This window comes from Pteronotus mesoamericanus, unplaced genomic scaffold (genome assembly GCF_021234165.1).
Source record: "Pteronotus mesoamericanus isolate MK-2021 breed Mesoamerican mustached bat unplaced genomic scaffold, CSHL_Meso_final contig_260, whole genome shotgun sequence".
NCBI classification, from domain to species: domain Eukaryota; kingdom Metazoa; phylum Chordata; class Mammalia; order Chiroptera; family Mormoopidae; genus Pteronotus; species Pteronotus mesoamericanus.
This window is the reverse complement of record NW_026555110.1, coordinates 31,816-45,608: the sequence shown is the minus strand read 5'-3', so window position 1 is coordinate 45,608 and position 13,793 is coordinate 31,816. Positions and strand designations below refer to the sequence as shown.

General features: G+C 40.2%; 1 protein-coding gene across 1 annotated transcript; it reads left to right on the top strand.

Moving 5' to 3' along the window:
* Positions 1 to 9,817: 9,817 nt before the first annotated feature.
* On the top strand, positions 9,818 to 10,765 carry LOC129071239 (olfactory receptor 7A10-like). The gene has a single exon (XM_054574407.1). The coding sequence runs from the start codon at positions 9,818 to 9,820 to the stop codon at positions 10,763 to 10,765; it is 948 nt and encodes a 315-aa protein (XP_054430382.1).
* The last annotated feature ends 3,028 nt before the right edge of the window (positions 10,766 to 13,793 follow it).

Genomic DNA, 13,793 nt, shown 5'->3' with positions numbered 1-13,793 from the left:
CCTACTCTTACTAGTGCTCCTCCCTCTACCCTCTCAAAATCATTTTTCTTTTGGTAGGTCATCTCATATTTGCTCTCCTTTCTTATAATAGTCTTAGACTCTTTACACCCTTATTAATACTGGTTCATTTGCTGTTGATACTGGAATTGTGGGTGGGAGTTATATATGCGGGTGTGGGTTTGTCTCCTGGGCTTTATGGTTTGGTTTTGGCAGGACCTGCACAACAGCACATAACACAGTGACTGGAGTAACCCTCAATCAACCTGCTGGAGGGAAGCACCCACCAAAGAATGGCCCCAAAACAATCAAAACCCAATTACATCCAGAGAGCCAAAATAAACGGCATAAAGGGCATCCCAAGAGCATCACTTCAGAAGATCAAGAAAAAAACAGTCGTAAATACCAGATGCTACCGAGACAAAAACCACCACAGTTTCTCCATGAGTTGCGATATTTTCTTGCCTGCATAGCTTTCTAACATTCATTTCTTGACCTTCAAGTCGGTGCATATTAAGCCACTAGATTTTATATTGTAGTTTATTTCAATTCACGTATTTGTTCCTCCCTTCTCTTACAACGTTTTACCTTCTTTCCTCTTATTATTTTTATTTTACATTTTGGTGTTTTTCTCCCAGAGCATCAAGTTTAGGAGATCAGGGAGACTGTACCACTGATTTGCACAGGTCTCCTACCATAGAAGTTCACGCCACGAAGACAAGCTGTCAAAGCAGATCAAATTAAGAAGCAGAAGCAAACGAGAAGGGTCTCCCCTAAAATGGGGAACGCGTGACATAACCCCCAATGGAAAGAAAGGAGGAATCCCCAGAAAGAGTGCTAAATGAAATAGAGGCAAGTAAACGATCAGATATTCAGTTCAAAACAACGGTTCTAACAAAGCCGAATGAGCTCAGGGAGCTCAGAGAGAATTACCAAAACTATAAGAAGACTGCGAGGAACTTACTGCAAACTATACCAGCATGAAAAAGGACACAGAAACTATCAATAAGAGATAAGAGGAAATGAAAACTACAGTTTCTGAATTGAAGAACACAGTAGAAGGAATCCAAAGCAGGCTAGATGAAGCTGAGGATCGAATCAGTGAGCTGGAGGATAAGGTAGAAAAAAGCTCCCAGAAAGAGCAAGAACATGAAAAAAGACTCAAAAAGAATGGACAGGCATTGAGGGAAATGGAGGACAACCTGAAACGTAATAATATCCGTGTAATAGGGATACCAGAAGCAGAAGAAGAGCAGGAAGGGATAGAGAACCTGTTTGAAAAAGTAATGATGGAAAACTTCCCTAATTGGAGGAGTGAAAATGTCACACAAGTCCAGGAGATACCGAGGGTCCCATTCGAGAGGAACGCAGTGAGGCTCACTCCAGGACACATCATCATGAAAATGACAACTATCAAAGACAAACAGAGAATCCTAAAGGCAGCCTGAGGAAAAAAGTTAATAACATATAAGGGAGCTAGGAGCTGACTTCTCAACTGAGACATTACAAGGCAGAAGGGAGTGGCAAGAAATGTTCCAAGTCCTGAAAAGTAAAGGCCTGCAACCAAGACTGCTCTCCCCAGCGAGGCTCTCAATTAAAATGGAAGGTGAAATAAGGAGTTTCCCAGACAAAAGAAGGCTAAAAGAATACACCTCCACCAAACCAGCATTGCAAGATATGCTAAAGGGACTGCTTTACAAAGATGAAGAAAAATAGTCTATTAGTACCTAGTTCCTATGACAGTCACCAATATTGATATTACCAATATTTTTAATACTTATTAATCTGATTGTGACAACGATGTGCTGTTTGAATTGTTACTTTATTATTTGTTGAAACTATACCTGTTTTTGTATATTTATGCCTATTTATGTTATTCTTAAAAAAGCTTTAGGTGGCAAGGGAAAGAGGTTGGGGGGAGGCAGAGACAAATGTATTTACAAAGTAAATAAATTTAAAAAATAAATAAATTTAAAAAAATTTAAAAAAAAGCTTTAAATGACTTTATGGTGTTCACTATCCATTTTTTGACTATTTCTAGAATTTTTTCCCTAAAAACAAAACTATTAACCCTTTTTATAGATGACTTGCAAATACTTTCCTATTCTATTACTTGTCCTTTAACTTTTTTTATATGTATGTCTCTGTATAGTTTTAAATGTTTAATATACTCACATTGTCAATATTTTAATTTATAGATTCTGGGTTTGAATATTTTACTTCAGGGTAAGAAAAATATTATTGTGTGTTTTCTCCTAAACTTAGATTTTACATATTGATTTTAACTCACCTGAATATTGTTTGTATAATGTGTGAAATAGGGCTCTATATTTGTTTTATTTCAATTAATACTGGTCCATGCACCTTATTTGTTGAATAAGCCTTATTTTCCCCAGTGACTTAAAATATCAATTTAATAATATGTTACATTGTTAGATAAATACATTTGTTTCTAGAATGCTCATTTTATTTCATTGATCTACTTGATTATTTCTGTGCTGGTATCATGTTGTTTTAATTGCTGAGACTTTATAATAGATTTTAATTTTAAAATATTTTATAATGGGTTATGACATTTAAAAATAAGTAAATAAAATCATCAGCATTTAAAAAAAGAATTGCATTGATCTATAGACTGCTTTGGGTAGCATGGATATTTTATTGATGTTAATATTTCCAATCCATGAACACAGTTTATGCTTCCACTCATTTCTATCTTTCTCGATTTCTTTCTTCATGTCCTATAGGTTTTTCTGAATACAGGTCTTCTTTTACCTCCTTGGTTAAATTTATTCCCATGTACTTTTTATTTTGTTCTTGAAATAGTAAGTGAGAATTTTTTTCTTAGTGTTTCCTCCTGAAGCTCATTGTTAGGGCGCAAAATGCCATTGATTTCTAAATACTGACTTTGTGTCCTGCCACTTTGCCACATTCACTTACTAGGTTGAGTAGTTTATCATGGAGCCAATAGTGTTCTATGTACACTACCATGTCTTCTGCCAATTACGACACTTTTATTCCTTCCATTCCAATTTAGATGCTATTTATTTCTCCCTCTTATCTGACCGCTGTGCCTAGGACGTTCCAGTACTATGTTGAATAAGAGTGGTGAAAGCTGGCACCCTTGTCTTGTTGCCAAACTTAAGGGAAAAGTTTGTAGTTTCTGTCCACAGAGTATGATGCTGGCAGGAGGTTTTTTGTATACGGCCTTTATCATGTTTAGATATACTCCCTCAATTCCCACTTGCTGAGTGCTTTATCATAAATGGCTTCTCGATTTTATCAAATGCTTTTTTCTGCATCTGTTGATATGATTATGTGAGGTTTGTCTTTCATTTTGTTTATGTGATATCTCACATCCAAATTTAAAAAGTTAAGAGAGATGTACAAGTTACTATTTGGCTTCTGGGGTCTCCATGTGGCTTCAGCTCAAAATAATCCACACATATGCCTGTGGTTACTCATTCTGAAACCCTACATTAGTGACCCAGTTTCATTCTTTAGCATGTATCTGTCTAATTTTCCAGTTACCATTATTGGAGACACTAACTTTTTCCCCACTGTATATTCTTGGCTTCTTTCTCCTAAATTAATCACCTTATGGTGTGGGTTTACTTCTGGGTTCTCTATTCTGTTCATCAATCTATGAGTCTATTTTTATGCAAGTACCGTACTTCTTTAATCACTATAGCTTTGTAATATACTTTGAAATCGGTGAGCATGAGCCTCCAGCTTGGTTTCTCTTTCTCAAGTTTACTTTTGCTAGTCAGGGTCTTTAGTGGTTCCATAAAACTTCAAGGATCGTTTGTCCTATTTCTGTGAAAAATGCCTCTGGAATTTTGATAGAGATTACATTGATCTTGTAGATTGTTTTGAGTATATTTAAAAAGTTCAACCTAGTAACATTGAAGATCTAATTGGCTTTATTAACTGAGTCATCACTCAGGCAGTATCTCCTCTAGGCACGAAGACGGAGCGCTGCGAGGCTGTACAAAACGCGAGGTTTCTATAGAAGGAAGAGTGGGCCAAGGGAGCTATTAACAGAAAGAAAGGATCCCTTTAGGGTTTTGACATCCTTTCAATGGGGGACCAGGACAAAAGTTCTTATTTTTAAAAAAAACTTGTTTTCTATGTGTCATAAGATCTGGTTTTTCACAAATTTTTTATTGGAAATACTTACCACGCAGATTACTTTTTCATTCTAGGGGGATGGAGAGGCCTGGTGTGAGAGATTGCGTTACTGGTGCTTGACTAGAAAATTCCAGCCTGCTTGATTAAAGTCACGCTCCTGCGAGATGCTGAAACTACAGTATATCCACTTTTGCATCCTGGGTTGGCATGATGGGCTTAACCATGAGTGATGCCATTTTGAGGCTGCGGTATGGACGTTTTAACAATATTAATTCTTGCAATACATGAGCACACTGTATTTTTCCATTTATTTATGTCTTCTTCAGTAACATTCAGTCATATCTTATAGTTTTCACCGAACCGGTTTTTCACTTCCTTGGTTATGTTTTTTCCCAGTTTCATTTTTTTCTATACAATTGTAAATGGGATTGTTTTCTTAATTTCTCTCTCAGACACTTTGTAATGACAAAATGTTATTAGACAATATAGGTTTCTGTAGATTGTTTTTGTATCCCACCAAGTTACTAAATTCATTATTAGTTCTAGAAAAGTTCCATATCTTCAATAATTTATTGCAGTTAATGAATGAAATACATTGAACATATTTAAAACGGAAAATTTGTTGAATTAAAGGAGGCATAGAGAAATTCCGGGTGGCAGCACTTTCTTTTCCCTGAAAATCCTTCTTAGTGACAAGCATGCAATGCTATCTTTCAGTCAATAACATGCACTCTGAAGTTAGAGAAAGGCTGGTCTCAACGAGGTTATTTTACCTTCTGATTTTGACATAATTATTTCTGTTGGGTACTGTAGGTACTTAGCAGCCTCCTTTAAGAAGTGCCTCCAGCTGGAGGGGAAATCCATCCCTGGCTGGGAAGCACTGCAGTGCGTGAGAACTGAAAGCAGCCTGACATTCCAATCAACTCGGATTCCTTACTCTGATTATAACTTTGGGCGGATCGCTGAACACCTTTAGGCCCTTTTGGGCAATGGGGAAGAGCGTTCATAATTGTTCCACCTCACAGAAGAAACTTTGTAGAAATAAAGTTAAGCAATGCTAGAAATAAAGTACTAAAACAATGTTATATGGCATACAATTATATAAAAACGTCTCTTACTTAGCAAAGGTTTTCTAATGAGGGATTAAATGGATGCCTTTCTAACTATGACATATCTCATTGATCTGTCAAATGAAGCCGAGGAGCGGAGCACCCAAAGCTTTACATCAAAGTTACACAGTCGCCTCCCTTGTTGAAGAGAGAAATAGCAATTTCCTGCAGGTGTCACGGGCTCCACCAAAAGTCAGTGCTTTGAAGAGCCAAAGATTTCAGTCAAGGCAGTGTCCTCGGTCTTGGACTTTGAGAAACTTTAACTCAAATTGCTGAGAAGTGATAGGATTCCCTTGATGTCACACCTGGTCCCTTAGAAACAGAGAATCAGCAGGAAAATTTTGCATTCAGTCCAGACGAGTGCCCCAGAGGGAAATGAGGTGCACAGAGGAGGGAGTAACAGGGGAAACAGTATCTAATGAGCAGGTGAAGGGAGAAGTAAATATCTCCTCTGCAGCTGACTCCCAGCATGGGGACCTTAGACTGGACAGAATGTATTTGTTTCTTCGGGAGACCTAACTCTGGTCAGAGACTAATGGTTGACTCCTTCCTGCTCTTTTGTCTGAGGACAGAGCTTCAGTCTCCAACAGTCACCATCCAGGAGGGATTCGGGATTCTGCAAGGAGCCCTTCCTCTCACAGACCCGTCCATGTGAGGGAGGGAGCACAGCGGTTGCTGCAGAAAAGATCCAGAGAGAAGGGATCCCAGAATTTCTACCTGCGGTAACCTGACAGACTAACCAGGCAACCTCAGACCGGAGAGACTGCCACAGCTGTTTGCTAGGTAAAGTAATTAATATATCAGTAGTTTTGTATATTTAGAGTATTTTTCCCTAAAAACATGGCTACATGGTTACTTGGCATAGAACTTCTTCATATGTGTATAGATGATTTATGTAAATGCATGGAAGTTTATTAATTTCGTGTAGTCATATCATTCTGTCTCCTCTCATTACTTTTTAAAGTAAAAAGTTCTCCATCTTCTTTCACCTTGGCAAAGAAATTCTTTTCCATTCAACTAATGATAGGTTCAAGTGATTAAATTATTGTATTTATAGCTTTGTTTAGGAATTAGTTTTAAAATTTTATTCCATCTTATTAATAGCATTATATAAATCCTGCCTTTTTATTTTATGAATATATAATACTTTAACCTTTCTATATAAAACATACATTTATAAAACCACATGAGTGAACAAAATCTGTAAATTCCCTGATCAACCAATCTCATTATACAAAGAAAGCCCCGTAAAATGAAGAATACGTGTGCAATGACTTCATTTCCACAGGGAGAAATATATGAATAAAGGCGAACAATAACTGTGGTATTAAGAAGGATGTTATAAAATTTGCTCAGGGAAGACCTTGCACATTGACAAGGTACGGAACCAGGACAGCTGTGTACCTATCGGATGCGTCACACAAGAGATCAAAGCTCAAAGCCAAGAACAGCAGAGGAAAGACGCCACAAGGATAGTGAGCGAGGGGCCAGCCTCGTCCACTGCTGGGCCAATGAACACAAGGGGGATGTAATAACCACGGAAGAGGTGCAGGGGGTCCCTTGAGTCCGCGGCGACCTCAGCACCCACGCGGGCTGCCTCTCCCTCTGCACCTGGCTCTCTGCCAGGCTCTTCGCTCCTTTTGCTTTTCTTCATCAACAGGAACTGGCCTTTTAAACTGTTCTGGCATTTATTGCATTGAGTTCCAGTTCTTTGGACTTGTCCAGAAATAAGACATGGCTTTTAAACTGTGATGCAGCTTTTTTGCACACAGGCCCAGAAACACACACACACACACACACACACACTCACACACACACGATGGACAAAGGGAACCAGGAATGATTATGTATGTGCCCTCACTATGAATGACACACACTGATATTCCTTTGCTGCCCTCTTGATTCTATTCTATTTTATTCTTACGAACCATAGTTTGACACCCTAGTGTGGGCTGATCTCAAGATAGAGAGAAATATTCCGCCAGCACATCCTCCACACCTAGGTTCACAGAGAGCACCTTCTCTCCTTCTATAACAGAACACATTTATTCAGCTACACACCACTAAGTCTAGTGGCAGAGGAAGTATTTGCATAATATGCTTCATGCTTCAAGGCACTCATGGACTAGGAAGCAACAAAGGCATGGAATTAATTAAACACCACACCGTGGGTGCCCTAACACCTAAATTAGGCTTGAGAAAGCTGTCCTTTTCCTGTGCTAGTGTTACGTAGAAGGGAAGGCTCACGAAGGGGAGAGTCCAGTCTCTCTGGAAGAGAAGATGAAGAGGATGGAGAGGGGGAAAGGTCCCAAAGAGACCAGCGGGGTGATCCAAGCAGAGGAGAGCGAGTGCACCAAGGCCCTGAGCCCGAGGCTGTGGTGTCAGGTGCAGCGGGGAGTCAAGTCCGTTGTTTAGGAGATCAGAGTGGGTGAGGGCGGGGCCCCCTGAGGGTGCAACTGGAGGAAAGGTCACAGACACTTGCGCCTCCTGTTTGAAGCTACAGGATTTTGTCTTCAGTCTCCACTGAGCAGGCACCCAGGGAAAGAACTTAAATCAGAGAGTTCCGTGATCCGGTTTGTGACATAGAATGTTCTCTCCATCTCTGTGTGAGTGTTTGGCTACAGGGTGCCTGCCTATTAGATGGGACAGACGACAGAGAACAGAATTATGGCTGTAGAATGGGGGACCGACAGGTTGGGAAGTTAAGGAGACCTTGGAGAAGTAGAAGGAATGAATCAGCTTCATCTCCTCCTGGTGGTCACCACTCACTTACCAACAGGAAGGGACTTAACCAAGCTCCTCACATAGAGTAAATTGACTCTGTCCACCACGGTAGGTGGAACGATACCGCAATGCCCACTATTCAGGTGAGATTCTGAACAATTACCATGTTGTGCACCTGAAACTTATTTAATGTCAGAAACCAAAGTTACCTCATTATTTTTAGAAAGAGGGCATATAAAAATCATGTTGGCTGTCCCAAAAAGTACAATTAAATTAAAGAAATAAAATGATTCAGGTGGCCTGCAAGTTCAAACGGCTGATATGTGGTAGATAAATTAAAATCAGCTCATCTAATTCCAATCCTTGGTATATATTGTCTTTTGGAAACTGGTTTCCATTTCACCCTTAATACCCTCCACAATTGTCCATTGTCTTTACTGATGTCAATTATGTTTTTCCGTCCTTCGGTCCTATTACTAGTGGGATGTACAATCTATCCAGGTTCTTGACAATGTAAAATATCACTCCTTTCTCTCTCTTAAATTGTTTTTTGCTATTCTATCAGTTTTTCTGCATGTCAGGGGAAAGAACTGGGGTTGGAATGCTGCCAGAACGTGGGAACTTAGCCACATCTCAGTTGCTTAGCAACCATCTGAATGATTAGATCTTTCCCTCTTTATGTTCACATTTTCCTCTCTGCTTTTTAACCCAGTTTTTACATTTCTTTAAATAACTTAAGTTTCTTTAAGGGACATGAAATGGCCATACAAATGAGGTCCCATGTTTACATGTCCATGGGAGGCTTAACCAATGGGATGTGGATGCTATTTCTACATTCCTCAGTGTAAAGATGGTCTGGTGTCGACATCACGCCTTGTGTCCTTCCTTTTCCAATTACTGTGACAGGGTGAGGGGAGCTGGGTGATAACAAGGCCCAGGGACTCAGGGTGTGTGTGTGTGTGTGTGTGTGTGTGTGTGTGTGTGTGTGTGTGTGTTAGGTAGTTTGACTTGAGCCCATGTACTCTAAAAGGTGTCCCTTAAAATACAGATGTCTGAATATTAATAAACCCATGAAATAAAAAGGGAGTCTCTTACTACTTACAAGGTTTTTGGAAACAAAGCTAATAATGCATAGAAACCACATGGGAACAAGGGATTCTTCGTGTCTCCAGTTTCAGCAGCAGCAGGCAGGCCACCTCGTCCCCTCATTCTCTGTCACCATCTCTCATTGCTCCTCTCTGGCTCCTTCCCCTCCCCGTGCCGCATCCTTTCTGTGTCGTGAATGTCTGAAGCAAGTGTCATCCCTGGGCTTCTGCACTGACCCTTTCCCCACTCACCCCCGAATTTCCTCTTGTTACCAATCTGTCTTCCTGGAGGTCTCTGTTCAAGTTTTGCCTTGTTTTCAGATCTTCCAGGAGCACAGTTAAAAAAACAAACAAACTAACTAACAAAACACAGAACACTGCCCTGCACTCACCTGTATACCTACTTCCTTTTTCTTCATCTGACACCATCTAACATGGTGTACAATACATATATTGTATATATTCATTTACTACCATTATGTTCTAAGGATTTTGTCTATCAGCATCCTATCCTCAAGCGCATGAGAGCAATTCTCATTAAAACTGTGTAATCCTTGGCCACCTTGAGCAAAGGGGCTGAGGAGGTCAGAAATTCTTAATAAGATATGTCATGAAAGGTGGGTGCCTTCAAGGGCCTGAAACATATAAAATTTAATATTGATTATTTACTGCAAAATATGGTTGTAGCATTTGAACTATGCTAGTAATATTGCCATTTGTACAAAAATGAATCATGACATTTTTTTCTTTCTTACTAGTCACCTCCACCACATGGGACCAGTCAATGATACCCCAATTTCAGAATTCCTTCTCCTGGGACTATCAGAGGCACCAGAACTGCAGCCCCTCCTGTTTGGGCTGTTCCTCTCCATGTACCTGGTCACTGTGCTGGGAAACCTGCTCATCATCCTGGCCGTCAGCTCAGACTCCCGCCTCCACACGCCCATGTACTTCTTCCTCTGCAACCTGTCCTTGGATGACATCTGCTTCACCTCCACCACCGTCCCGAAGATGCTGGTGAACATCCAGACACACAGCAAAGCCATCACCTATGCAGGCTGCATCACCCAGATGTATTTTTTCATACTCTTTGCATTGTCTGATGACTTCCTCCTGACTGTGATGGCCTATGACCGGTTTGTGGCCATCTGTCACCCGCTGCACTACACGGTCATCATGAACCCCCGGCTCTGTGGGCTGCTCGTTCTGGTGTCCTGGATCATGAGTGTCCTGGATTCCTTGCTACAATGCTTGATGGTGTTGCGACTGTCCTTCTGTCCAAACTTGGAAATCCCCCACTTTTTCTGTGAACTGAATCAGATGACCCAACTTGCTTGTTCTGACACCTTTCTTAATAACATTGTGATATACCTTGCAACTGGGCTGCTGGCTGGATGTCCCCTGGCTGGGATCCTTTACTCTTACTCTAAGATAGTGTCCTTCATACGTGCCATCCCATCAGCTCAGGGGAAGTATAAGGCGTTTTCCACCTGTGCGTCTCACCTCTCCGTTGTCTCCTTATTTTATGGTGCAATCCTAGGCGTGTACCTCAGCTCTGCCGCCACCCAGAGCTCACAGTCAAGTGCAGTCGCCTCCGTGATGTACGCCGTGGTCACACCCATGCTGAACCCCTTCATCTACAGCCTCAGGAATGGAGACATCAAGAGGGCTCTGAACAGATTCTTTGGGATGCAGGTAAACAAGGGACTGTCATCCTGAGGCCAAAATTATCCTTGCTTTCTTGGCCCCAAGACTCAAAACCAGAAATTGTGACTCTTTAATCAGATTGGGTTTTGGACTTGCTTCTTTTATTTCTGACCTGGAATTTCCTTTGTTTGTTTCAACTTCTCTATACAATTTAAGTCACCATTTTACTAAACTTTCTACTTTTCTTTTATATAGACAGTGTTTCCCTTTGTCCTTTTTCCTGTAATCAAAGTTTTTCCAACCTTGATCAGATATATTTGAAAGTTTTTATTTACTTCTGTGGCAACATTGATGTCTTTTGAATAATTTCTTCTCAAATGACCTACAGGGCCTGGCAGAAGTAAGGCCTGCTTGTGTGTGGTTGGTAGGGTACATGAATGTCTTGCACAGGTGGATGGCAATTTTAACATTTCCCCTAAAATGTCATATGGTGTGCTTGAGTATGGTATTGTTATGTTACAGTTACATGCTTATCATTTTGTAATAAAAGATTTTGCAAGATAAAGGGGTGTTATATGTGATGGACCCTGAATATCATTGTAAGTAATTTCTTCTTGTCTTGCGATAGGATAGTAATAAGTGGTATGACTCATGAAGAAAAAACTTCACTTGGCTACTAATTTCATTAAATAATTTCACTCCATAAAAATCTGAAACCTCAGTTTTTAACATTGTCCTTCATTCTCAGTACCTAATCAGTACCTTAGCCTGTCTTCCTAATGATGTAGGCTTGATCATTGTTCCCTGTAAGTCTCGGCCTGTTGACAGTGATGCTATATGATAGGAAGGCCTGGGCACTAGCCATGGACCCTGCTATTTATTCCTCAGACCACAAAGTTGTTACTGGACAGGCCCATGTAGTCTGTATTAAAATTCCAAACCCATCATGAACACTATGAACACATAAGGTTTATTATGCACAGGTCCAGCACTCCTGAATGCTACACAAGAAGGTGTGTGTGTGTGTGTGTGTGTGTGTGTGTGTGTGTGTGTGAGAGAGAGAGAGAGAGAGAGAGAGAGAGAGAGAGAGAGAGAGAATGAATAGATTTGGACTGAAGGGTCTTCCTGTATTGGGGTCTAAGAGCAGATCCTCTTTTTATTGGCAAATTCAAAACATAAGACTGTGAATTAGGACCAGGGAATAAAAAGCAGGGTCGCTTATGTGCCCGCTTATTTACGTTACTCGGGGTTTCTGAAAGGGGAATTTTATTACATGTTAATTTTTCTTTTAAAATAATGAAAATTATGTGTATGTTCCTGTGTGTAAATCCAAATGAACTTTGTTCCTGGGTAGATCCATTTTCTAACTAGATCCTTTTAATCTTATTGAAATTGAATTAGAGGGGGATGGCCAACACCCTTGCCTTCTTCCCAAAATTAATGGAAATGTTTGTAGTTTTTGTCCATTGAGTATGATGTTGGCAGTAGGTTCTTCGAACATGGCCTTTATTATTTTTGATGTACTCTCTCTATTCTAATTTTGCTGAGTATTTTATCATAAATGAGTGCTGGATTTTATCAAATGCTTTTTCTGCATCTGTTGTAACAACCGTGTGATTTTTGTCTTTCATTTTGTTTATGTGATATATAACATCCAAATTTATTTTTTTAAGAGAGATGTAACAGTTTCTATTTGGAGTCCAGGGTCTCCATTGCTTTCAACTCAAGATTATGCACATACACATCTGTGGTTACTTGTTCTTAATTCCTACGTTAGGGGCCCAGATTTACTCTTTAGTATGTATTTGTCTAATTTTCCAATTACCATGAATTGGAGACATCATTCTTTTCCACACTGTATATTCCTGGCTCTCTTCTCCTAAAACAATTGCCTTATTCTGTGGGTTTCTTTCTGGGCTATCTGGTCTGTTTCCTTGATACAAGGGTTGTTTTTTGCTGGTGCCATACTGCTTTAATTACTCTAGCTTGGTAATTTAGTTTGAAATTTGTGATCATCATGCCTCCAGCTTGGTTTTACTTTCTCAAGATTGCTTTGGCTAATCAGGGTCCTTGTGGTTCCATACATATTTAAGGATTGTTTGTTCTATTTCTGTGACAAATGCCACTGGAATTTTAATAGAGATCGCATTGAACCTGTAGATTGTTTTGAGTATATTATAAAATATTCACCCTAGTAATTTTGAAGATCTAATTGGCTTTACTAATTAATTCATCAATCAGTCTGTATCTCTTCAAGCAACTAAGAGGGAGCTCTGAGATGCTGTACAAAATGGAAGATTTATATAGAAAGAATGTGGGGCAAGGGAGCTATTAATAGAAAGAAAGGACTCTTTGGGGGCTCTGACATCTTTTCTGTGGGGATGAAAACAAGAGGGTTTTTTCTTTTAATTGTGTTCTTTAGAGCTTATAGCCCTGATTTTGTATATAATTATTTTATTTGAAGAGGTTTTATCATGCAGATTCCTTTTTCTTTCTACATCAATGCAATGGGCTTTGTGACAGATGACCTTACTGTTGCTTGACCAGAAACTCTGCCCTGGTTGAGTGAAGTCGCGTTCCTGCTGTTACCAAACGTGGGCGCGTTGCGGGAGAGCCCCAGATGCTATTACCAAAAAAAACACCCCTCTCCCCGGGTCCCCTTCTTTAAGCTTTGCCTGCCACCCTTAAAAGTTATGGCTCTCAATGGAAAGTTTGGTGAAAAAGAAAGGAACAGTTTATTCAAAAGTTAAACAGGCTTTGAATAATGGCTTAATGTCGCCGTTAAATCTCAAAATCCCTCTAAAACACCCACCGACACACAGAGTTTTGGCTCCCCTCATTTTGCCCAGTCAGGCCAGTCTGAGGTACCACTATTCAGGAAAAAAAAAAAAGAAAGAAAGAACAGAAGTCCAGAGCTCAGCTAGGCAGACCTCTCGCTGTTCCCAGCACCATCCGCTGGGTTGCCGAGATCTCCAGTTCTTAATCCAAACCACGTGGCACCTTCTCGTGGCCCACTCTCAAGAGTCCTCTCTCCCCATTCCTTCCAGGAATGTCTTCGCATTGTTCCCTTGAAGCGTGGAGCGAACCATCAGTGAGCTCT

Excerpts from the sequence above, each read along its gene's own strand:
- LOC129071239 (XM_054574407.1), top strand. The coding sequence starts at position 9,818 with ATGGGACCAGTCAATGATACCCCAATTTCAGAATTCCTTCTCCTGGGA.